This window comes from Arachis ipaensis, chromosome B08, assembly GCF_000816755.2.
Source record: "Arachis ipaensis cultivar K30076 chromosome B08, Araip1.1, whole genome shotgun sequence".
NCBI classification, from domain to species: domain Eukaryota; kingdom Viridiplantae; phylum Streptophyta; class Magnoliopsida; order Fabales; family Fabaceae; genus Arachis; species Arachis ipaensis.
The window spans coordinates 120,021,717-120,048,680 of record NC_029792.2 but is presented as its reverse complement, the minus strand read 5'-3'; the positions used below and the strand labels follow the sequence as shown (position 1 = coordinate 120,048,680).

Here is a 26,964-nt window from a genome sequence, read left to right as displayed (position 1 = left end):
ATGAGGTGTGAGGTGCTTGTACTTTTTAAAAGCACAAACACCTCTCCAAAAAACTTTACTAAACCAAGTCTTAGTTTTATGTTTGGTATATCCTTTGACCTTTGAATGCAGAAACCCACTGATTATCAAAAGTTACAAATCCTAGTTTTTGCGCTTTCTTATGTTGGACTGAAATTTATTTTTTATATACCAATTATGTTTATGTTTATTATTTTTTTATAATCAAAGTATTTAAAAAATTAAAATTTATTTAAATATCTAAAATAAAATTATAAAATAATATAAAATAATTATTTAAATTCATTTTTTTTTATTATTTTTTATTTAAAAGTGATTTTGAATAATGTAATCCAAACAATATTTCGTTTACCAAATATAAACTACGTTAATACCAACTCATTCTTAATCAAAATCAATTATATATAAACTTTTGCCAATGAAGTTAAGATTTTGACATATTTAATAAAAGCAACACCCTGACTATCGATAATATTATCAAAAAGCGATGACATCTTTGTCGATATAACTATTAAAGTACCGACAAGTCTTTCGTCTATTTATTTTGTTCATCTTATATTAAAAAATCGATAATATAGCTGTCAATTTTAATAGTTATATTTTTTTATTATTTTTTTCACTTGAAAATAATAGACAATGCAAATAAACTTTTGCCTATAGTATATAATATGGTGAATGCTACCCAATCCCCTCTAAAATAACATGTAAGTTACCCTTCATTATGTGTCACATTGTAATTGGTCCTTATCTTAACCATAGTTGGGACGTCAACGTCATCGCCATCTACTGCCCTCCCACACAACCTCTCTTCCCAGTATAGCCAGCGCCTCTTTTTGCCATGGATCACTTCTTACCCACATAATTAATGGTTAATTTGGTTATTAAATAAAAGATTTATTTTATTATATTATATTTTACATATAAATATATGTTCCATCACGTAATTAAATAAGGATATGTTTTTTTAATAAAAAAATTTAATAACCAAATTAACCATTAATTATGTGGGTAAGAAGTGATTCATGGCAAAAAGAGGCGCTGACTATACTGGGAAGAGAGGTTGTGTGGGAGGGTAGTAGATAGCGATGACGTTGGCGCCCCAACTATGGTTAAGATAAAGACCAATTACAATGTGACACATAATAAAGGGTAACTTACATGTTATTTTAGAGGGGGTTGGGTAGCATTCACCATATAATATCTACCATTTATAAAAAGTATCCATATTTTTTATCTACGGTGATTATTTTTCACAATTTCATATGCAAATAGTGTTTTGATACAAACCATACAAAAATGAACTAAAATGATTGCTTATTTACCAAAAGATTTGTACATGGTAAGCAACATCGAAAAATGGAATGTGGTTCTTGTGTTGAATTACATCTACTTTTTTTTTTCCACTGTTCAGGTGTTGGGTTAATACCAGTAGGGTTATGAGCACATCCATGAAGTAGCACAAAAGTTCCTTCGGAGGCTGCCTATAAAAATGGAGTAGCATACAATTAGGCAAAATAGCACTTCCATACAGAATAGAATTGAGCTTAAAAATTAAATGAGAAAATTTGTGTTTCTATTTCTTATTCAAATTTCTATCACTAAATCAATTACTTGACAAACACAATTTTACAGTGCAACAACATATCTTAATCAAAAGAATGATATTGATTATATACTTCAAGTGAAAGTTAAACTTGGAAACAATATATTAATTTTGATAATAAAAGAAGAAAGCATAACAGGCATAAAAAACTAAGATAAATGAGCAAGAAAGGAAAAGATTAACTAGAAATTACAACAAAACACAGTTCTTAATTCTGAATTAGGATATAACCTTAATAACTTCTATCATGCCCTCAAAATCCAAAACCAACTGTCCGGGATCAAATAACGGTACTCAGTTTCTCAAGTTGTAATAGGGTGTCCTATCCTTACAAGCTGCAAAATTGAAGTTACTAGAGAAGGTTCTGAAATCTAAACTGATGTAGATCCAATGGTAACACTAGAGAAGCAACTAGTTTGTTGAAGCAATGGTTTCCCTTAGCCTTAGCAAATTGGAGATTTCAAATTGCACCAAGAATGTTACCACTCTTCAGGGAAGATTACATCAAGTTTGCATCATTCAGATCATTACAAACCACATGTGCCAATTTTAGTGTTTTGTTACTGTGACTATTAGGCCTTTAAGTGTGACTATCTCAATTTTTTGTTACATCAAAGTGAATGTATTTTTCTTTATCAGTTAACTTGTACTGTGCTATTCTGGTTATTACTAGCTCCCTTTTTTAATGTTTCATTAAATCATCAAGACAAGGAGGAATCTGTTTTATCTTGCATTCATTCGCACTAGAAGAAAATACGTTTGGTACAATTGGAAGATGAACATTGATACTTGACTAAAAACTGACAAAGAAAATTCAATAGGACAATAGTATAAGTTCAATATTTGGTGTATTGTACCAAAAGGTTTCATTGCTCTGATTGAGCCTCAGTAGGCTAAGTACTTTCCTGTAAAAATAAAATAAAAAACATCTTGTTCAATATTGCAATAATGCAAGGGCTATCTGTGACTTATACTTAATTGCTTGCAGACTAAAGATGGTTCTCCCACAATTGGTGAAGCTGTATTAAACACCTTTGATCATGATGCTCCTAAAGAAGCATATTGGTATTGGATTGGTTTAGCAGCTCTTATTGGTTTTACAGTTTTGTTCAATTTTCTCTTCACCCTTTCACTAATTTACCTTGATCGTAAGACCTCACACTCTAATTAATCTTAATTTCTATTTAATTACTTCTATCACTTACTCACTAACTAACTATCTATTTTTCAAATCTTTTGTTAGCCATTGAAATTAAACAAAATACTTTTTAATATTAAATGGAATTTTACATAACCTAATCACTAAAATTATAATCATTTAGGCAACTGATTTTTTATTTGCTCTCTTATTAATTCTATTTCTTAGACAATTGATTCTTGCCACGTAATATCATTAGAAAGTAGTTCTTCTACTTTACCTTCACTCATAACGGTATTCTTATATGTGGTGAATAGTAATAAAATTTCAATTCAGAATAATCTTGATGGCAATGTTAAAGAAATTATTGTGTAGATAGTGTTTGCTGTTTTATTGTGTATGATATAGTAAGTGATAATAAAAAATAAATATAAAATGTGTGTCAATGTATATTTTGTTGCTGTTTTTTTTTACTCCTATTAGCTTCCTCCTTTATTGATATCAAGAATTTGTTATAATTAATTATAAAAACAATAGCAAGCTATATAAAAAAATCACATGTGAAAAAAATAAAATTAAAACTGAGATTTCATACCACACACAATATTAAATATAAATTTAATAATAAAATAGAGTGATAAAATGATAAAAAAATGGAAGAAATATATGCAATAGGTGATTCAGATGGAACATTGTTTTAAAATGATAGTGAAGGGTCAATACTTCCAACAGATGGAATATTGCATGAAAATGATGGTGGAAGGCCAGTGCTTCTAACAGATAGAACCTTGCGTGAGAAAATGGTGGTGGAGGGCCAGTATTTTCAGCAGAAATAAAAAACATTTTCACAGAGCCAAAAATGAAAATAAATATTTTTTTATTTTGAAGTCAATTTTTTTAGAGAAGTGATAGAATGATTTATCAAAGAAGAGAAGTCATATATTTCTAATTATTAAAAAAGTTGTGAATTAACTTCTCCAAAGCTTAAAAAAATTTTGGGCAATTTACGCGTCTAAATTGTTTGACCCCAATATTACGCAAATACATTGTTTCCAAATTCAATACGCAAATGCATTGTTTCACTATTTTATGTAAACCGCTACTGGCAGTAGCGGTTTACAGGTGTGCATAAACCGCTACAACCAGCCGCGGTTTATGTGTGTGAGTGTGTGTGTAAACCGCTGCTGCCAGCAGCGGTTTACGTGCGTGTGTGTGAGTGTAAACCGCTACTGGCAGTAGCGCTTTACGTGTGATGGGCTGAATGGGGCTGCCTATATAAACCATAGAGGGGCCAAATGTGGAGAGGTAGAGTGTTATTCACAAATGGAGGGGGAGGATAGTTTTGTGGCTCTGGTTCACTGCTCTGGAAAAATTCAAAAGAGCAAAAGGCATGGTGTAAAATTCACAGATAGAGAACCGCTTAGTGTTTTTATCCGATCGTCGAATACGTTGGCGGAGATTAAGCAAAGCATATTACGAAAGCTCGGTACCTGTGGGACGAAGTGGGTAAAAAAATTATTTTACAAGATTCCCATTGACGTTGTCTCAACTGGTGTGAGATATGAGACCTTCGTGATTGGGTCGGATGAAGACTTGCAGGTCTTGTTTCACTGCAGGCGTAGTTTTCCGGAGGTGAGGATAACTGAGCTGTTTGCGAAGTTGGAAGATGGTGTGGATAGCTCTGGAGCATCGGCACCTAATCCTCAGTCGACCCCAACTGGTGGTGCATCAACATCGATGCCTGTGGTAGCAGTGGCCGTTCCGAATACGGAGCCCGAACGTGTTGGGGCTGTTCATGCATATATTGGTCATGTTGTTCCTGATTTTGAATGCGATGCCGGACCGGATCGAGTTGAGAATGCACTGTTTGACGATGATTTAGATGAGGAGCCTGTCGATATTGGTGGGGATAGTGATGATGATATTCCAAGAGGTGGACGTTCAGCCCATGGAGGTTCCGGTTCTGCATCACAAGAGTACCCTCCCCACCTCTCTTCTTTGAACTTGGAAGTCGTCGGCCAACAGCAGAATGTAGATGCAACATTCGATGGGCAGGGCATGCATGATGGGACACCTATGACTGAATTTCAGATTGGCCAATCTTTCCAGAGTAAAGAGGAAGCCGTGTTGAGTGTAAAAGATTACAGTATTCGGCGTGGAGTTGAGTACAAGGTTATGGAGTCCGACAATCTGAAATACCAAGGGAGATGCAAAGAGTTTGGTAACGGGTGCACGTGGTTGATTCGAATAGTCATGCGGAAAAGGAAGAGTACATGGGAAGTTAGGAGGTACAACGGTCCGCACACGTGTATGGCCACATCGATATCAAGCGACCACAAGCAGCTTGATTATCATGTCATTTGTGCGAGAATCTATCCGTTGGTTCGAGCTGATGCGTCGGTGTCGATCAAGGTGTTGCAAGAGGCAACATAGGCGACTTATGGATTCCGGCCTAGTTATCGGAAGGTGTGGTTGGCGAAGCAGAAGGCAGTAGCGCAAATATATGGCGATTGGGAGGAGTCATATGCTGATCTGCCTCGGTGGATCCTTGGGGTCTCATGCACGATGGAAGGTTCCATTGCTCTACTAAAGACGTCCCCGGTTAGGGTGGGTGACCAAGTTGATGAAGATAGAGTCTACTTTCATCGGATGTTTTGGACATTCCCTCCGTGTATTGAGGCATTCCGCCACTGTAAGCCGCTCGTAAGCATCGATGGAACACACCTCTATGGCAAGTATGGCGGGACATTGTTGTTGGCGATCGCTCAGGATGGTAACTCGAATATTTTGCCTGTTGCGTTTGCACTCGTGGAAGGGGAGAATGCAGAGTCTTGGTCGTACTTTCTTTCGAACCTTAGAAGGCATGTCACTCCACAGGAAGGTATTCTCATGATATCCGATAGACACAACGACATCAAGGCTGCACTAGAGTCTCCCGATAGTGGTTGGCAACCTCCACATGCTTATCGGGCATTTTGTACTCGGCATGTTGATGCAAATTTTGCCCTCACTTTCAAGGGACGGGATGCGAGGAGGTGTCTGGTGAATGCCGTGTATGCGAAGACAGAAGCAAAATTCGACTATTGGTTTGATATAATGAGGACGGAGAACCCGGCCATGTGCGACTGGGCAAACAGAATGGAGTATGAGAGGTGGACACAGCACAAGGATGGGGGGAGAAGATATGGTCACATGACCACCAACATTTCTGAGTGTGTGAACTCTGTCTTGAAGGGCACAAGAAACCTACCGGTGACGTCTCTGGTTAAGTCGACATATCTCCGATTGGCGGAGTTGTTTGTTGTCAGGGGTCAGACGGCAGAGGCACAGTTAGGGTCCGGGCACCGGTTTTCACAGGCAGTAGTTAAGGCCATTGAGCGTAACCTGAAGGATTCGAGGTGCTTCACCGTGACTGTGTTTGATAGACATCACCTTGACTATATAGTGGCTAAGACGACGCCCACCGGCAAATTCTCTTTGGGTAGCTATCGGGTTTCTCTTAGGGATCGCACCTGCGATTGTGGATACTTCCAGGCGCTGGACTATCCCTGTATTAGTCTTCGTGATTTAGTTCGTTTGTATTAGTCTTCGTGATAAAAAGTGTGTCTGTTTGTATGAGTTATGAGTTTTAAGTATTCTTCGACTAAATGTTAATGTTAATATAAGTAGTTATTTATCAGTTTACTAGATATATCGTATTTTATTTCCGTTATAGCTGTACTTTCGTTCAATATAAAGTAAAAACTAACCAAAATAAAATTCATCCAATGACAATCAAAATAAAGTCCATCAACGTTAAAGTAAAGTAGAAACTAACCAAAATTAAAGTCATCCAACGAGAATAAACATAAAGTGCATCGACATAAACATAAAGTAATAACTAGCCAAACTAACTGTCATCCGAAGAGCATACACATAAAGTCCATAACCAGAACATAAATAACATAACGAGAAATGAAAAACAACAACACACGGTCTTAATCATCGCGATCATCCCTAGCTGCATCATGAAAGTCACCAAGGAGATGAGATCCTGTCCCACATCGGGCGGGACGCCTGACTTGAGTCGGTCGGGCCGCCTGCTGTCCAATGTCATCACCTGGATGGTCTAGACCAATCGCGGACTGGGGGGTTCCCCCCATGGTGAACCACGTATCCAACGGGCTACCTGCAGGCACATTCAAATCTACCACATACTCACCCTGATAATCAGCTGGCTGGGAATGCATATCCGTCATGTGTGGCTGGTAAGCTGCGGTCTCCAAATGCACCTCGGGCATCTGCGGCTGGTAAGACTGGCCACCAAACTGCACGTTGGACGTGCCAGCATCATCCCTAATCAAATCAGCAAAATCTGCGTAAAATCGTGGACTCACCAGCTGATTATCTAAATCCATAGTCATCGTCGGCGTCTCAGGCTGCGCATACATGTGAGAGCTGGGCTCTGGCATCGGAGAGTAAGATCTGCTGGTGAATGTCCCCCCTCCAGCCTGAGTCGCTGCGGTCCCACTAAACCCACCACCAAACTGGTAGGATCCGCTGTTCTCCCGCGTCTGGCACTAGACCTACGAACACGGTGATCGACCTCAGCTCTAACCTCTCCGCCTGCATCATCCTCCTGCATCGCATCATGTAACCATCGCCACTCTCTCCCGGTGTCCCTAGTACCAACACGACGGCGTCTCTCCACACGACGGTTATCCGGCATATCAGGTAGCTGTGATCTGCATGGGACCTGGGAGGATCCTCTCTGAAACGCCTCTGGAGGTATCTGGGTGCCTCTGGGATCCGCGAATGCAGCCCCCGGACTAAGGAACCGCTGAGCCTCGCGGAACCACCAATCTAGGTAATCAGCAGATGGGCCAGGATCTGCCACTCGATCAATGGAAATGACTGCATCAACTCGGTTCCCCTAGTGCAAATGCCAGACCTGATTGTAATGGGGGAACCACCTGTCCCCTCCCCTCCCGTCCTTAGCATGCAGCCAGTCTACGTTCAAAGCGTCCTCGGGGATATGCTGTACTCCATCCAGCTGTGGAACAACCCTGTCAACCTGATGCCACTCGATGACCGCAAAGTATATCAAACTGGTCACCGCTCGCCATAGGCGACTATGCTCCTCTGTAAGTATCTCTGGATGGACAACGGCAAGTACATCAAGTGCGGAGTAGGGCTCCCATACAATCTGAAATTTCAAAACTCATCATACATTACAACAACAAGTATATATCTAGTCACGACTAGATAGCAAAGCAAAAATGAAACTCTAACTGCTATAAAACTTACATCACGAGCAGTCAATCGATCCAATGCAAGCCGATACCTTATGACTCTCTGCTCCTTTCCATCGTTAGGAGGTAAGTAGGCAGACCACCTAAATTTAAGTCATATGAGACACAAACTACCATAAAAACGCCAAAGAAATTTGTTAACAGTAAAAAAACATAACGCATACCTAGATGCCAGCGGGAAAGAGAAAGCCTCAAACCCTTCCGGCCTCAAAGATGAAAACCGCCAGAATATCCAACTCTGTAGCAACTGGAGCGGGCCCACAAGATTAGTCACATTTCTGTTCGCTACCCGACACATGCATCGGTACAGCCATGCCAGAGCGGCCGACCCCCAGCTATACCTCCCCATGTCATCAAGGTTTGCCACAAATGGCAACCATCGTATATGTACCTGGTTCGCACTCTTGTCCCCAAATAACTGAGTCGATAACAGCATCATGATGTAGGCCCGTGCGTAGATGCGGACAGTCTCCTCGGTCGCATCTGCTGGTAGCACCCTAAACCTATCGCGAAATCATGTAAAGTGTACTGTCATCTGCTTGACCTTATTCGGTGGAGGCCGCTCACCAAATAGGTCCTCAAACCACTCCCAAGCTGGTCGGCCACCCTCCATGTATGTCTCAAACTCACCAAGGCAACCACTCACAGCCTCCCCATCCACAGGCAGCCCTAGCTGAAATGCCACGTCCTGCAATGTCACTGTGCATTCTCCGAAAGGCAGGTGGAACGTATGCGTCTCAGGACGCCACCTCTCAACGAACGCACTCACCAGTGGCTCATCCAACCAGAACCATTCGCTGTTTAGCCTTGCCAAATGGTACAATCCAGCCCTCTCTAAATACGGGATGATCCTATCATGCTTTTAGTCTTGAGGAATTGGAAATACTTGAAAATTCTATGCAAAATCTTGCTCTAAAATGCATCAACACCACTTTTTGACAAAAGATGCTTTCATGGCTATAATTTTTTATACACTACGAATAATTAATTTCTTTACTGCTATCCTCTGTGTAAAATAAGTATGATAAGATTTTAGAGTTAATTTTTTATGGCTATAATTTAGTTAAAAAAGAGTACTAAAAAAGAGTACTAAATTTTAACATATAAATTTAAATTCTTTTTAAAAGAAATTTTAAAATTATAGTCAAAGAGTGTTAAAATAATATAGTTTTAAATGATATAAATTTATGTCTTTTAATAATTTTTGTCTAAACATAATTTTGAATCATGTAATTTAAATAACATTCATTTTATTATAATCTATTTTGATATAAAATTACCAAACATAAATCACGTTAAAACCAACTCACTTTTAATCAAAATCAATTTTACAAAATTATTTTATACAAACTTCTATTTACAAACTTCAATCCAAAATTTCAAATACACATAGTAGTTAATTTTTTGTATGCACGTAACATTTTTGAGCTAAAAGATATTTGGTTGCTGATTCTTAAACACAAAATTTTATGATTGTTGTGGCAAGCTTGAATTTAAGAGATGCTATATAGCAAAAAGAATCATAAGAAGGTAAAACAAGAAGGAGAAGATGAACAAGAAGGTAGCGTTTGGTGGAGAGACAGAGACGGAAAGACTGAGACTAAGAGACAAAGACTAAGAGACAATGATTGAAATAAATCTCAGTATTCTGTTTAGTGCAAAATGGGAGACAGGAATTGAAACAAGAATAAAATTCAAATTTAATTTGCACAAAAGATAAAATTGGAATTAATTAATTGAAATGAAAGTATTTTACGTATAAAATGTTATTAAAGTTTCAGTCTCCATCTCTAAAAATTTCAGTCCCCTGTGTCCCTACTTTTTGGAGGTACTGAAATACTAAAATTTTAGAGACAGAGACAGAAATTTTAGTATCAGTCTCTGAACTAACAAACACAATATTGAGTCTCAGTCTCTCAGTCTCTGTCTCAGTACCTCAAAACAAACGCTACCGAAAAGAAAAAGAAGACGATGATCATGATGATGAAGAAGAGGAGAAATAGGAATTTTGAGTTATGCAGAATTTATCAGAAAATAACACCGAAATTTTTTAACCGTTACACATAAGTTTTTCAATTTTGACACCAAAATTTCTTAATCTCGACACAAGTTCTTGTTAAAAGGGTGAAACAAGAATTATGAGCAACATATTGATGACTTTTCTGAATATAAAATTTACATTCATGTATTTTTGCGGATAATTGAATCTAGTTTGTGTGCTTGTTTTGAACTGAGTTTGCTTGTGTGCCGTCATTATTAAGTTATTTTGGTGTATTCTGGATTTAAATAAGGTGCAATTGATCTATACTTGTTTTGAATTGTATTTGTTTGTGTATCATCATCATTAAGTAATTTTGGTGCATTCTGAATTTAAATAAGATGCACTTTGTCTCATTGACTTGGATTTAGTGTAATTAGTTCATGCAAGATAATTATAGTACTTCTGCTGTCATTTAATCCATATTGATGACTTTTTATTTAAAATTTACATGAATGTATTTTTTTTGTAGATGATTGAATATAGTTTATGTGCTTATTTTGAATTGAGTTTGTTTGTATGCTGTCATCATTAAGTAATTTTGGTGCATTCTAATATTCTATATTTAAATAAGGTTCACTTGGTATGTGCTTGTTCTGAACTGAGTTTATTTGTGTCGCCATTATTATGTAATTTCAGTGCATTTTAAATTTAAATAAGGTGCACTTGGTCTTATTGACTTGGATTCAATGTAATTAGTTCATGCAAGATAATTGTAATGCTTCTGGTGTCATTTAGTACATAAAAATTGCAAAACACATGAAAGTTATTATACGTATAAAAAAAAGATGACGATGATAACAATAACAATATTAATAACAATAATAATAATGGCGATGATGATGAAGATGGAAGAGAAGGAGGAGGAAAAGGAAGCTAGGATGAGGAGAAATTCAAATGAAAAAAGGAGGAGGAAGTAGAGGTAGGATTCAACGGCAACATGGGTGAAGAATAGCGTATGCATGAATTTAAAACTCTTGAAACAACTTATTGGGAATAAGACACCATTCCCCCTTGAGAAAACACCTTTGACAAAGAAATAAAATAGACACAATTACAACACAAGAATTTAACGTGGAAACTCCAATTACCGGAGAAAAAAACCACGGCCGTTGTCAAATGACAACCAGAGAATATCACTATGTGAAAATTGTTACAACACATAGACTTCTTTCTCTCTAATACCGGCACCCCAGTACACCCACACTCTCTCAAAGCAAATATCTAACTACACCTCACAACACTCTCTAATCAAAGAGTACAGAGGAAAAGAAAAATCAGATACAAGATTAGACAAAAAAAATGTTGAGATATAACTTTTTTTTTACATGTATTTAGCGAATTCCACCCTGTCAATATCGTGTAGAGATGGGTCAATGGTGAAGGAAAATTTATGGATATATACTCACACAATCAAGTCCTTATTTGTTCATTGAGAAAACAAGTTAAGTCTTAAAGCAATATTTGAAATTGCATTCGAGTTTTAAAATAATCCTGAAGTTAATAATTATCCAAATTGATCATTGAAATTGCACTCTAAGACTCATAATAGTCTCTGAGACATTTTCCGTTCATCAAAACTTTAAAACGACGTCGTAAGAAGCGTAGCGTAGAATCCCTCCCCCCACATGCTCAATCTGTTCCTTCCCCTTCCCTTCCCCATTCCCAACCTTCCCCTTCCCCATCCCTAACCCGTCCCCTTTTTCTCCTGCAATCCTTCCCCTTCTCCTTCTGTTTTCCCAACCTGACGTCCTTCTCCTTTGTCTTTCTCCTCTGCTTTCCCATACCCAACAAACTAATGCTAGCAACCTTCTTAGTTTTCACCTCACTTTTCTTACCCTCAGACTTCTTACTCTTTGATGAAGCAGGTTGCTGAGGCTTCAACTTTGGAATGGAGACCAAGGGAACCTAAGATCTTTGAGGCTTAACAACATATGGAGCACATGGCATCCATGTATAAGGCATGAGGGCCATGGGAGCAGCATGAGGATACATCCCAGGAACAGGTGGCGGAGGAGGGCACATCCCACCAACACCCAATTGCTGCCTTAAAGTGGCGTTCTCAGCCATCACAAACAAAATCTTGCTACTCAAATCAGCAACTGTTGAATGTATTGACCGCACCTCCTCAAGCTCTTTCACATAGTGCTTCTTCCTCTGCCTCGAAAGCTGTGCACTTTCCCTGTTTCTCATCAATCTGGCCTTCTTCTCGTCGTCGTCATCAACCACCAAATTCTGTTGGGTCTTGTTCTCCACAGGCGCTTGTTGGGAATAAGACACCATTCCCCATTGAGAAAACACCTTTGACAGAGAAATAAAATAGACACAATCACAACACAAGAATTTAACGTGAAAATTCCAATTACCAGAGAAAAAACCACGGCCGTTGTCAAATGACAACCAGAGAATATCACTATGTGAAAATTGTTACAACACATAGACTTCTTTCTCTCTAACACCGGCACCTCAGTACACCCACACTCTCTCAAAGCAAATATCTAACTACACCTCACAACACTCTCTAATCAAAGAGTATAGAGGAAAAGAAAAATCATATACAAGCTTAAAGTGTTTCCGACTGGTGCAAAAACAAATGGAGAACTTAGCCTCATATTTATAGCCTAGGCCACCCACTCCATTTGCTATCATAAGCAATGTGGGACTAATTCAACCAAATCCTAACAATCTCCACCTTGATTGAAATAGTCACACATCTTCAGCTTCCATTGTCAACACCGACAATTCTTTGCTGCCATTGTCTATACCGACAATCATAGTTCAGAGAACTATCATACTCCACCATGAAAGTATACTCACTTGGAATTAGACCACTCCAAGCATTTCGTCTTGGTACAGATCGAAACCTTGCTGAAAATTCATGGTGCAACTTCCAAATTGGCTTTTCCTGGAAGTTCTTCAGCAATCGACCTAACTCCGCCACACACCTTGCATCTCAACGCCAACCAATGCCCGTGTGCAATTGTGGACCCGATTGCCACAACTTATCCTTATCCATGGCAGTGCGGTAATACCATGAGGATACTTCTTGTTAGGGGTGTGCATGGGCCGGGTGAAACCGGGTTTGATGTGACCCAGACCCGACCCGAAATATATACCGGGTCTATTTGTTAGACCCGAACCCGATCCTAGACCCGATAAAACCTATACACTTTTGGGCCACGATTATACAGGGTAAAAATCGGGTGAAAACTGGGCCGTTAACATTATATTACCTTGATACCTTCTTGTAAGTTAGCATGTAAAAATATCCAAATTTTCAAGACTCCAACCATTATTTGATATGGTAAAATTCACTTAGAAAAATATAATAAGAACTAACTCTTCTCTAAAATTAAAGTATAACCATAATCAATACTAATATTGCCTAATAACACCAAATATTTAAATCAATACAAATAACACAAGATTATGTATTAGTCTAAAGTCTTATGCATTTTAAACATAAAACATTAACTTATAGTCTTATATATAATGACTAATAACACAAAATATTAAGGTTTACAATACTTAAATTTCACATAATAATAGCCATCATCCATCACTAATAACACAAAATATTAATTGTGTATGATGACCGGGCCACCGGGCCGATTTCGGGTGACCCGAGCTATGGCCCGGACCCGACCCGAAATAATGACCGGGTCTACTTTTGAGACCCATACCCGGTCCTAGACCCGATGAAATCACATCAAATTAGCCTCTAAAGTGTTCGGGACCGGGCCGGATCTTCGGGTCGGGCCGGGCAATGCACACCCCTACTTCTTGTCTTCTAGAGAACATCATCTTCTCTCATAGAGAGAGCAACCAGAGATCTTCTCCTTCAACGCCTTGTGCAAACCTGATTGTATCAACACATCCTTGACTTGTATTTGCCACAAGCCAAAATTGATTCTTCCATCAAATTTCTCTATTTCAAGCTTCACAGCACTTGAATATCCTGACATTGTTGCAACCGTATACTGGAATAGTATAACTCAACTGTAGACCGTGCACTAGGAAGGGTCCCCAGGAAAGAGAGGTGGGTCACAATGGACACACTTAAATACTAGGTCTTTCCTTAGCCAGAACCTTTCCAAACTGCACTCTCACAGTGTCACACTGCCTTCCAGCAACAACAACAACAACCAAAGATCAACCTCAAGCCACAAGACAAAATTCTTTTCTGATGTGGAAGGTCAGACTAAGCTGCAACCACAGAGCATACTAAGAATAAATCCCACCAAACCGAAGCTCTGATACCACTTATTGGGAATAAGACACCATTCCCCCTTGAGAAAACACCTTTGACAGAGAAATAAAATAGACACAATCACAACACAAGAATTTAACGTGGAAACTCCAATTACCGGAGAAAAAAACCACGGCCGTTATCAAATGACAACCAGAGAATATCACTATGTGAAAATTGTTACAACACATAGACTTCTTTCTCTCTAACACCGGCACCCCAGTACACCCACACTCTCTCAAAGCAAATATCTAACTACACCTCACAATACTCTCTAATCAAAGAGTACAGAGGAAAAGAAAAATCAGATACAAGCTTAAAGTGTTTCTGACTGGTGCAAAAACAAATGGAGAACTTAGCCTCATATTTATAGCCTAGGCCACCCACTCCATTTGCTATCCTAAGCAATGTGGGACTAATTCAACCAAATCCTAACACAACTTAGTTGAACTTGATTAAGTATTTTATTTGATTATAGAGCTTTATTCTATGAGTTTCTGATTGACGGTTACATTTAAGATTTAGAATTATAATGTAAGATATAGGGTTAAAGTTTGTTATTTTTTATGTTGTGTTTTTTTTAATTTAAATATATTGAATTTTAGGGAGAATGATTTTGTATTTTAAATATAGAAGAGATAAAACATGAGATATTAAATTTAATATTGTGTTTCTTATCTTTACTCTATTTGAGTTGAACCCCAAAATGGTCTTTGAGATTGACGTTGTACACCAAAATTATTTTTGAAATTTCAATTGCACCAAGTACGTCTTTGAGATTGATAAAAGTGCACCATATTAATCCTGGACTCATTTTTCATTAACAGCATGATGACATAATTTGATGATATGAACTATTAGTGACATGTTATTATATTGAACTGTATTCTGAGATATGCATCATATTCTAAAATTGCATGCTTACAAAATCCATTTTCATTCTCTTTTGTTAGATTGTTTTCTAGGTAAATAAGCTATGATACAAGAAAATATTGAATTAGTATAATGAGCTAAAGTGATCAATTATGTGCATATATCATGAAGTAAAAGAAACCATTCATTTGTTCAACTTTTTTGCTTAAGTTTGAATGCCTTGATTAGTAAATTCAATAGAATTTTTGGTGCTTATGGTGAGGAATAATCGTGTAAACTTTTTGAAAACTTTGACAAGGATCTAAGAGTTTTTAATTTGAGAGGAATATATTTTAGTTTTAGACTTTTGGTGACTTTCACTACTACATATTTGATTTTCACTAACATTTAAAAAATGTTACTAAATCATATTAAAATGTTACCTATGTATATTAGCAACATTTTTACAAATGTTAAATATACTCTATGTTACTAAAGAATTTTACTGACATTTTTCTAAAGATTTAATAACATTTAATAAAAATGTTACAAAAGATATTCTATAGTAATATTACAAGAAATGTTACAATAGATATTTTTTATAACACTTAAGAAAATGTTACCATAGATATTTTTTATAACACTTAAAAAAATGTTACTATAGATATTTTTTGTAACACTTAAAAAATATTACAATAAATCTTCTATAACAACACTATAATAAATGTTACGATCTATCTTTTTTGCTAACATTGAAAAAATGTTACAAAAACTCTTCTTTAAGAATAAAAAAATATTACCATAAATTTTTGGTAACATTTATAGCTATAATATCTATTTACTATTCATATTTTAATATGTAACCATTTATTTATTTATTTTTATATACATTAGAAGGGTAATGCCACTAATTTAAATGCACAAAACATTGAAGATAAATTCATAATAAACACAAAGTATAATAAAAAGAAAATTAATAAGCCAATTAAATTTCTTTTCTTTAATATTGTCTAAATTTACCACAAAACAATTCTAAAATAAACAAAAGATTATAAAAACCAAATCTTCTCTATTTTTTCATCTTTAATCAATATTAACAATTCAAACAAACAAATTAGAACATAAAATCTAATCTTTTTTAGTTTGTCATCTCAATATTGGTAACACACTACTTTCTTCTTCTTTAATCTTTTCTTATGTTGATCATGCTTCTTTTTCTCCAATTTCAAGTCGAGAATCTCTTGAGTAGAAGAAGAATAAAGAGCCTGCAAAAAGATAACTATTTTAAGACACCAATACTAATATTCTCATTGAACAAGAAGGAAAAAGTAATATCAACTTTATTTAAAGGTAAAACATGTCACTTTAACTAATCTCAATATGATTATTACAAAATATGAATCACAGATGCTATTTTAACTTCATTTTAGTTCTAAATATACCTTCATTTTAGTTCTAAATACACTACAACAAACGCGGCAGATGGCGGCGGCGGTTGACCTTTAACCGCTGCAAAACTGAAACTAGCGGCGGCTACACGGGGTGTTGGTAGTCGTTTGTCTTTTAGCGGCAATTTTTTTGTAACCGCCACTAATTGAACACAATCGGTGGAAGAAATGCTAATTCAATGTTTGCTGTTTAGCGGCGGTTTCAATCCAACCGCCGCCATCTTTAATATTTCTATTAACTTCGATATTCGGACGTTATAACTTTTTACAGACTAACAGAGTACAGACTACTTAATTTTTCACTAATTTCTTGACCCTCGTAATACAAAAATGTTGTCTTTCATAAAATTTAGAGTTTTCCGTTAGTAATTAAATTGAGTTTGCCTGTATTTAAATTTTTGATATATTCTAATAAGTTTATTTTCACAAATACGTTTGATGTTAAGGGAACATCAACCGTATCACTCGTTTTACGTTACAAAAAGTTTATTTTAATAATATATTTAATGAGGTGAACAATCTTGAAAATGAGATTTTTTCATTTAGTATAAGAACTTCTATGTTTGTATTCAGGCATAACTATAAAAGAAATACGTAAAATATGTATAAATTAATGCTAATTTCAGTTTAGCATGTGTTTATAATAGGCTTCTTCGAACTTAGACCTTACTAATCATAAATCAATTAATTGTAAAAGTAGTGAAATAGGTAATACTGCAATCCGACCATTAAATTAAAGGACACAATGTAGTTTGTTTGATTAAAAGGTCAATTTTTCTCGTCAACATCATATTGACCCGGCCAGAAAAATTCTGTCAGGAATCCACTGGCTTCACGTGACACAGGATCTGATAGGTCATCTCCAAACCATGGTTTTTTGTTCAGATTGAAGCGCTGTTTTGCAACATGTACGCCATCTTCTACTTGTTGGTCATTTGAAGTTTTATTGTCTTCTTCCGACACCTTATTCAGGTCAAACTGCATGGACATGTTAATGCCAGTGGATGAGATGTCGTCTAAATTGTCTGCTGAATCAATCTCTGCCTCATCTAGAGTGTCGTTAACTATTTCGCCTGAATATTCAGCTAGAACTGAAAATATGAATCCGCATACAAAAATATTAGTATAATCAGAAGATGCCAATAACTTCCAAGTCATTAGATAGTACTTTAGGGGAAAAAATGGTACGTGTAATTTTCTAACACAGGATTCAAAACTAAACAACAATAAACAATAATTACCATCTCCGTTGTTGACCGTTTGGGAAGATTCTTTGGAAAAAAGCTGTGTAATTTGCAATTATATAAATTTCATTTCCTCCTGTGATGCAATATCCAACTCAACTGCATGCTTGTTTGTAAAGCGCATCTATATAATAAAATTCATAGTTCGTTATCTTTTTCGGTCAACACTGTGTATGTATTAAGAACTTTGTATATAATATATTTTTTTAACCTTCAGTTCAGTAAGTATGTCTTCAGAGCTCTTTCCAGATGCACGTGTCACAAAAACATATCCAAATTTCTTCTCGTACATTGATCCACATTCATAAAGTTCCTACAAATATGAATGTTGACATTGCAAATATTAACGCAGCAAGTTTGTTATTATATTTCAACTTAACATATGTATTGATCAAATAGAGTTTAAGACAAGTTTAATAGGGTATGCTTGATGAACAAACCTACATGATAGATTCGTTAGCCATTTCCAAGTATTCATTGAAACAAGAGCGTCCTGAAATAGCCTCCAACCAACACCACACATTCATTTTGCGAAACCATATCTCTCTAGCAACAGAAATTGCATGTTCTAATGAGGAGAATGGCAAGACCATAGCCATCTCTTTAGCGAATGTTGTGCTTGCACAGTATGATGAAAAGTCCTTCATTTTCATTTGTCATGTTATGCTATCATTTTATGTGCAGTAATATTTAGTAGTGATAACAACTTTAGCATTGATTATATCTAATAGTTTGCAAAATACGATAATAACGAACTTATATCTTCATTGTAAGCTAAAAATTTCCAACAAAATCATAAAAAGAATTGGATCACAACTTTTATTTATTAAAACCCACTATTTAGTCAAGATTTAATTGAATTTTGAAAATACCACTCGTGATATAACTATCAATCTACATACACCATGAACATTAAGCCACACATAAAAAGACTGCTGTTAACAATCGTTGACTTTAACCCTAGTTCTGTTATGCAACCTCGTCGATATTCTCATCTTCATTGTCTGCGGGGTCTTCTACATCATCATCCCTGGTCAACTGCAAGTCTCCAATGTCACCTGCCGCTGAGAAGTTCAACCCTGGTTGTGGAGAAAAACCAACTTCAGCTACTTCATTCTCTTCTCCCATGTCATACAAGTCTCGTGGCTTGACATGAACCACTATACTCCATGCTTTATCTACTTCATCATCCACATAGTATACAAGATGAGCCTCTGATGCCAATATGTACGGCTCATGGTCCTCTTGATCACCGGTGTGTATCGAACGAGAGAAGTTAACACTAGTTAGACCCAAGTGATCTTGTTTTAAGCCCCTACTAGTAGTCGTATCCGCCCAAACACACTTGAACAACACGACTGAGAATCGACAACTGTAATTCAATTCAATTATGTCTACTATTTTGCCATGGTATGGAACACTACCAACAGCCACTTTGTTGTCACGCATCCTTGCATAACTTTGTGTATTAGACGAGACATATACTCCACTATTTTGGATTTTCATCCCTTCCTCCTTTTCCATAGTTCTAAACTTATAACCGTTGACATTGTATGCCCCGTAACGTGTTGCTTGAACTATCGGTTCACATGCAAGCCATTTAATCTCGTCTGGATACTGGGTGCTCTCCATCGGAACCTGCTCTCATATAACAACCATTCTTAAATTCATGAAAGGTCGTTTTATTATAGTAAATGTTTTTAGCTATCGAGGCAATTGGCATAATGCATTGTATATTTGCATCACCTGTTGCTTGAACCAATGAACAAATTCCTTGTGCACAATGCTGTCTATTTTCGATTGCGACCTTGTTGATCTCGTAGCTTTCTCTTTGTTTTAGCTCTAAATGAACTATATGGAATTGCAGAACATTATGAGAAAATAGTTCACACTTTATATGATATATATCCAAGGTTTGAATTAGTACATAAGATTACTTACTCAATAAAGTGAGTAACAGCCTCGTAGTTGACTAGCACGTGACGATGTGCTTGCAGACGTTCCATCTGACTCAGCTTAAAATATGTTGCAATTCCTATCGCCTTTCCAACTTTTGGAAACATGGTTTCATATGCATTAGGGAGTACTCCGCTAGGTTGATCGTCAACTCGCACCGGTCGATTCATTCTAGTCTCAATGTTATCCAGATATCTAGAGCAGAAGGTTAGGATTTCCTCCGATAAGTACCCCCTCCGTAATAGAGCCTTCTGCTTGAGCCCTGTTGCGCACATACTGCTTCAAACGACCCAGATACCTTTCAAATAAAACCAATTCGTATGCTTAGGATCATAAATTAACCTCTTTAACTTCTTCAATTAACCTCTCCGTCTCAACTTGAGATTTAGGTCCCCACAAATCTGAAGCTACAACACCTCTACCATAAGTTCGGACACAACCGGGTTGATCTTTTCCCAACACTTGAGAAAGTATATCATCTTGGTTTGTACTTTCTAATTTTTCAGGATGTGAAGCTATGGCATCCTCAAGCTCTAACTAAAATCCAAAATTCAAACTACATTAATCTATGACAAAAAATCTATATCACAAAAAATATATATTAAAAGAAATACATATCTTACAAAAATTTTGCTTGTTCCCTCACTCATTAATTTTTCATCTCTTGGCTTGTGTGTTAAAAAGAACATGTTCACCCGAGATGGTTCTCTTCTATCAGGATTTTTCATTGTCTATTAAGAAAAAACACAATTAACTAAAAAATAACCAATGCAAATAAGACAATGTAAACACATTAATTCTACCTCTTCTTCACGTATTTTAGCAAATGTTTTTGAACCTGTTGTATGTTGACTTGTATTCTTTGCTCTACTAGCTTTATTCTTCTTGCTTTGTTCCTTTAAAATCATAAAAAGATAATTGAATAATTAAGCCTAAAAGTAGCAAAATTAATTAGTATAACTAATTATAGTATGAAGGAAATTACATGCTAAGAATTAGTATACCTTAATCATATCAATGCTCCAAAATTGAATAAGAATCTTCCAATGATCAAGTGGAACAGTACGAGGACAATTTTTCATATTATAAGCTAGTGACATGTTTTCCTTAAAATACTATGTTTTCAACCGATTTTTATATGTCCTCCAAGATGAACCCAAGGTTTTGAAAACCCACGCTTTACCAAGTACTCCGATGTCAAACTTTTCCTGCACCATAATGAACATAGATATGTTAATTAATATTTAGTTTTTAAAATCAATAAAAGAAAAACACCTAAGTTAAAAGTATAAAAATGTAATACAATGGTAGCTTCCCACAAATCTTCCCAATTATCTTAAGTCCATGCCAACTTGTGTATGTCAATGGAGCAAGACGTGCATTTCTAACCAAAGTCCCAAAATGACTGCTTAACTTGGCGCGATTACAACCAATTGGTTGACCATACTTATTTAATCTAATTGGCAACCGATCCTCATAGCTTAAACCATGAGTTTTAAGGCACTTTGTCGGACCCCTTTTTCTCTTAGTTGCTAGTCCTATTATGGGAATCAATAAATAAAAGGCAATTATACAGAAAATACTACACATTTATTATTAGTATTAAACTAAACATAAAACATGATTACTTACTATCATTATCATTAGCTTGGGGTGCTAAAGCTGGTCCTATTATCAAGAATGAGAAAATTTAGAACAGAGAGGAGAGAATTTTTAAAAGACATCTATCTATTCATTCAATCTAATCTTATAAAAGTACAATTTCAAATTAATTCAGAATCTTTATTTATTTTCCCTTCTAAAAATTGGCAATGACCACTGTATATCAAAGAGCCAAGTATAATAGTTCTCATAAGAACTCTTATGATAATAAAAATGGTGATCCAATAACACAATATAAACCCAAATATTTAGCTAACAAAAAGTTCCAGCATCACTTTGAATGAATAAACTCAAAATTTCCCTAGAACAAAACTCTTAAGAAGCTTTGGCTTTATTCATGTGTATATATACAAAACACATTACCGTAAGTTCACTTTCTCATCATCATGATTCATTACACATCAGAACAAGCACGTGTTAGATTATAATAAACCATAATTATATACGACTTTTTTTCAATTGATTCTTTGTAAACTCAAATTAAAAAAATGCAATAAAGGATCACTTACCATCATCATTAGTATGCAATACTAAAGGTGTTTGTGAAGGGCTTGATGCAGTATCCTCTAGCTCACCAATAATATTAACCATAGAGCCACCTTTCAATCCTCTACTTTTCTTCATAGATGATATTAATCGGGATTGACGAGGACCTAATTCAATTTGCTCTTTTTGTTCATAGATGATATTTCTCATTGAGATGCTTGACCTTAAAGCTTTGTCTTTCTTGTTTGCCATAGCACTATTATAAACCAGAATCACAGAATTGATACCACCGATGCCTAACTCCTCTGTAAAATCTCAATTAAATCCATATTCATATAAAAATTAAAAAAACACTGTCGGCTTGTAAACTTCAAAAACTAAGCAGAGAAGTCTTGAGTATTAACTATCATAAAGTAATTAATGAGTTGTTTTTAAGCCTCTTGTTAATGTTTTGTGAGAAAAAGAGCTATGACCAAAGCTTGTTTGCTTCCAATTTTGGGTGGCTAAAGCTAAACAAAGCATGGCACTAATCTTGTATTTTGATACACTAATCTTGTGTCAGAAAAAAGAAAATATAGATTAATTAAGCAAGCACTTTTATGAAGTAAAATCAACAACACATACATGAAATTAATTAAAATATCATATGACAAAATCTATGAAAATTGGAAGTTCCTATTAGCTAAATAGTTTTGATAATTGTGGCTTATTATTTGTTTCAACTTGTTTCTTGGTGGCTCCAATAAAACCACCAACACCACCAATGGCACCGGCACCAAAAATAATTCAGATATTCGAAGGAACATCCCACACACCATATATGAAAACGCATTATAAGCTAGAAGTGAAGAAAGATGATAAAAGGACAAAGAAAAAAGAACAGTAGCAGAATTCAATAATTCATCAAGTCTCAGTCACATACATCAAGGTAAATCTATCAAGAGGAACAAGTTAGATCAATAATTCAACTTAAGGAACCAGTTTCAATTAATGAAATCAAACCACATTTCATTTTGCTTTAGCAATAAGCATAGTAAATACTAATCATAGTAAATACCGGGTACTCTATTGACACAAGCTGCAAGCTTTTCTTTGACAATGCTCTCAGCCAACTAATGAAATTATTATCCATACACCAACTAACGAAGGCAGCCATAAATGGATAATTAAAAGCAAACACAACCATAATTGAACAATTAAATAAGAAAAGACCAGAAGAACAAGAACTAAATCACAGCAAAAATAAGAACTAAAATCAAGAACAAAGACTTATAATAACAGCAAAAGAGCAAGAACAAGAACTAAAAAAATTAAAAAAATCACAGCAAGACCAAGAACTGAACAACAAGTAATCAACCAAGGCATCCTGTTAGGTATCTAAGGAAAGTGGAAAACCACACCTTAAAAGCTAGCTGTTAAGGGGGAAGAACCACTCTCCTTATATACAATATCAAGCATTCCATACTACTCGATGTGGGACTTTGAGCACCCAGACCATTGTTAGGTATCTAAGAAAAGTGGGAAACCACACCTTAAAAGCTAGCTGTTAAGGGGGAAAAACCACTCTTCTTATATACAACATCAAGCATCCCATACTACTCGATGTGGGACTTTGAGCACCCATAATACCCAAGTCCCTAACAATACACCGGCCCTGGAGAGCCGACGTCCACGGCAGCTTCACTCTATCGACACTGACCCAACGGTAGCCACTTTGCTACGGTCTATTAGTATTCGGTGTTCACCTTAATCCAGCCTATAGGTAGCCCTTTCCATGGCGCCGACAACCACGCTTTGATACCATTGTTAGGTATCTAAGAAAAGTGGAAAACCACACCTTAAAAGCTATCTGTTAAGGGGAAGAACCACTCTCCTTATATACAACATCAAGCATCCCATACTACTCGATGTAGGACTTTGAGCACCCATAATACCCAAGTCCCTAACAATACACCGGCCCTGAGAGCCAACGTCCACGGCGGCTTCACTCTATCAACACTGACCCAACGGTAGCCACTTTGCTACGGTCTATCAGTATTCGGTATTCACCTTAATCTAGCCTATAGGTAGCCCTTTCCATGGCGCCGACAACCATGCTTTGATACCATTGTTAGGTATCTAAGAAAAGTGGAAAACCACACCTTAAAAGCTACCTGTTAAGGGGGAAGAACTACTCTCCTTATATACAACATCATGCATCCCATACTACTTGATGTAGGACTTTGAGCACCCATAATACCCAAGTCCCTAACAATACACCGGCCCTGAGAGCCAACGTCCATGGCGGCTTCACTCTATCAACACTGACCCAACGGTAGCCACTTTGCTACGGTCTATCAGTATTCGGTATTCACCTTAATCCAACCTATAGGTAGCCCTTTCCATGGCGCCGACAACCATGCTCTGATACCATTGTTAGGTATCTAAGAAAAGTGGAAAACCACACCTTAAAAGCTACCTGTTAAGGGGGAAGAACCACTCTCCTTATATACAACATCATGCATCCCATACTACTCGATGTGGGACTTTGAGCACCCATAATACCCAAGTCCCTAACACATCCATTATAAACCAACAACATAAATTAAGTGAAAGAAAATTATTCTCCAAACTGGATTGATAAAAATCAGTGCTCTTACTATGAAGAAGAGAGAGATTGATCATCATTGCTTCTTCAGTTCTTCTTCTTTCTATATTTTTGTTAGTATATTTTTCATAAAAAAATTTTCTTAGTTTTCTGTATTTCTATATTAGCTTTTTTCTTTTTTCTCTCTCTATAATGTAATGCTGGCTGTAATTTAGTTTTTTAAGAAAATATCATTTTTGTTATTGTTGTTCGCTCAATTGATCCTACTTATAATTAGATTCAAATTGATGATCTTTTGAAAAAATTGCTCTGCTTTACTTTTTAGTTTTTCCAGTTATCCTATCTTGCATGGGCATAATTAAAAGAGAGAGTATACAAACAGAAATGGATTATTTTTATGGAAATGGATTATTGTATGCAGAAAAACACAATGTATGCAGAATTATCTATAAAAATCTATAACATTAATGGATTATTGTATGCAGAAAAACCATCAAATCTAATTTCTTTTCCACCAAGAACAACCAAACAAAAATACTCAAATCTAGTAGTAACATTTCTGCCAAGAACCAAACCAAAACCAAAACCATCAAATCCAAAAACCTTTCCTCCAAGAGTTCATCATCTTCTAAAACCACAACCTCCGACACACTGGCTTCAAGAAGCTCAATTCCACAAGCTCCACCTCCAACAAGAGTAACAAGCAGCTCAACTCCCCTACTATTCCCTCATCTACTTCCAAGTTCAAGAAGCTCCATTCCACATCAACATCAAAACAAAAATTAGAATCCAAGCTTAGTAAGAAAAAGCAACTAGAAAACAGAGGATATGAAATCCTAATAATGTATGATTTTTAACAACTTAATAAGCAAATAAACATGTTTCGAGATCGGTAAATAACCTAAATTCAAAACCTAACTACTAAATAACCAATTAAAAACTAAAATCAACTAATAATTATACATCAAATTAATTACTACCTAAAGATTAAAGAGGATTGAGGAGTAAGAAACTAAATAAACAAGAGAACTGGAACTTAACAGGCCGTGGGACGAGCTGACAATGGAACCGGCAAGAAGACGGCGGTGCAGGCAAGAAGACGGCGATGCAGGCGAGAAGACGACGGCGCGAGAGGATGAACCAGAAGCGAGACAACGTGAGCTGGAGTGAGAGTGAGAACACTGGATTGTGGTTTCGATTCGCGAACCGTGAGATCGAAGAGGCGGAACGAGAGATCAAAAAGGCGGAACGAGAGATCAAAGAGGAGGAGCGAGAGGTGGTTTCACAGCTTCGAGAGTGGGAGTGAGAAGACGCGTGAAATTGGGAGAAAATGAAGACTGAAGAGAACACCCCTCGAGAGTGGGAGTGAGAAGACGCGTGAAATTGGGGAAAATGAAGACTGAAAAGAACACCCCTTTGTATTTGGTAACGTTTGTATCTTATTTTTATTTTTTTTTAAAAACAAAAATAATGTTTTCTAACATTTATTTTACAAATGTTACTAAAAGTATAATTTTATTAATATAGCTAACATTTTAAAAACTGTTAGATAAAAAATGTTAGTAAATGTCTGAATTCTAGTGGTGTTTGTTAGCCGCATGATTATAAAAGCATTGATAAACAATATAGAAGGTAAATAAAAATAACAATTACATGATTTGAGACAAACAATAATCTTTATAAAAAAGTGCAATCAGAGAAGAAAAGAGTAAGAATATTTTTTGTTGCCTCCATTTATCACTGCGGTATTTTGTTATTCTATATTTTGTTATCTGTAGGCATAGTTTAAAGGAAGTTATTGATGCTCCAAATGTCATGAATATGATTAAAGATACTAAGACAATATAAGAGGTACTATAACCAAATTATTGAACATAATGCACTTATTCACTTGGCCATGCTCAATGATTCCTAAATATTGTTTATTTTATAATCTATTGAGACTGAAACTAAACTATTTGCTTTTTTTTTTCAGTTCAAGTTATGAAGAATTTTTATGACATGCTTTCAAATGTCAGATTCTATTATTGTGAGATTGTTTTTTTTTTTTTTTTGTTGCCTTGTCCATGTTATGATTGGAATGTTAAATTTTCTATATAAAAATTTTCTTGTGCCCAATGACTATAGTATTGGTTCCTCTTAACATCTATAGGACGAGATACTATAGATTTAGGTAAATCAATAGGATCTACATATAATTTTTATTTGCTCACATACAGTAATGTTATGCACTTGCATCATAAATTACTGTAATGATTATGAGATGGTTGATAATGAAATTTTTATGGTGTTTGATTTGGCTATTATATTGGCTGATAATGTATGGTTGAAGTTGTGGATGATAAATTAGTTAATTATTAGTATTTTAAAAAAAATTAAAATATTAAATTTA

The 26,964-nt window shown here is 35.9% G+C and overlaps 4 protein-coding genes and 1 long non-coding RNA gene across 5 annotated transcripts in view; 3 read left to right on the top strand and 2 right to left on the bottom strand.

The window, feature by feature from the left end:
* On the bottom strand, window positions 1,419-1,887 carry LOC110266070. The gene is made up of 2 exons (XR_002352976.1): window positions 1,853-1,887; window positions 1,419-1,499 (listed from the first exon to the last, which is right to left on the bottom strand). It is a non-coding gene; the product is annotated as an uncharacterized LOC110266070 (long non-coding RNA).
* Window positions 4,083-5,192, top strand: LOC107611517. Its single transcript, XM_016313432.1, has one exon. The coding sequence runs from the start codon at window positions 4,083-4,085 to the stop codon at window positions 5,190-5,192; it is 1,110 nt and encodes a 369-aa protein (XP_016168918.1).
* LOC107611518 lies at window positions 5,325-6,344 on the top strand. The gene has a single exon (XM_016313433.1). It carries the CDS (start codon window positions 5,325-5,327, stop codon window positions 6,342-6,344), a length of 1,020 nt encoding a protein of 339 aa, XP_016168919.1.
* On the bottom strand, window positions 20,168-20,960 carry LOC107611519. Its single transcript, XM_016313434.2, has 4 exons — window positions 20,842-20,960; window positions 20,641-20,733; window positions 20,461-20,568; window positions 20,168-20,374 (listed from the first exon to the last, which is right to left on the bottom strand). Exons 1-4 carry the CDS (start codon window positions 20,935-20,937, stop codon window positions 20,168-20,170), a joined length of 504 nt encoding a protein of 167 aa, XP_016168920.1. The 5' UTR covers window positions 20,938-20,960.
* The window catches only part of LOC107611520 (gelsolin-related protein of 125 kDa-like), a gene marked incomplete at its 3' end in the record, with an annotated part of 14,411 nt that continues 13,124 nt past the window's right edge, over window positions 25,678-26,964 (top strand). The window contains exon 1 of the mRNA XM_021108336.1: window positions 25,678-25,874. Coding sequence (XP_020963995.1) covers window positions 25,678-25,874 — 197 coding nt within the window. The remainder of the gene's footprint in view (window positions 25,875-26,964) is intronic.

What these genes read in the sequence shown, in the direction of transcription:
- LOC107611519 (XM_016313434.2), bottom strand. Translation starts at nt 20,937, where the DNA reads ATGTCACTAGCTTATAATATGAAAAATTGTCCTCGTACTGTTCCACTT. An exon ending in GGAGCATTGATATGATTAAG is followed by an intron (nt 20,734 to 20,841) that starts GTATACTAATTC and finishes ATGATTTTAAAG; the next exon opens with GAACAAAGCAAGAAGAATAA. An exon ending in AGGGAACAAGCAAAATTTTT is followed by an intron (nt 20,375 to 20,460) that starts GTAAGATATGTA and finishes TTTGGATTTTAG; the next exon opens with TTAGAGCTTGAGGATGCCAT.
- LOC107611517 (XM_016313432.1), top strand. Translation starts at nt 4,083, where the DNA reads ATGGAGGGGGAGGATAGTTTTGTGGCTCTGGTTCACTGCTCTGGAAAA.
- LOC107611518 (XM_016313433.1), top strand. Translation starts at nt 5,325, where the DNA reads ATGGAAGGTTCCATTGCTCTACTAAAGACGTCCCCGGTTAGGGTGGGT.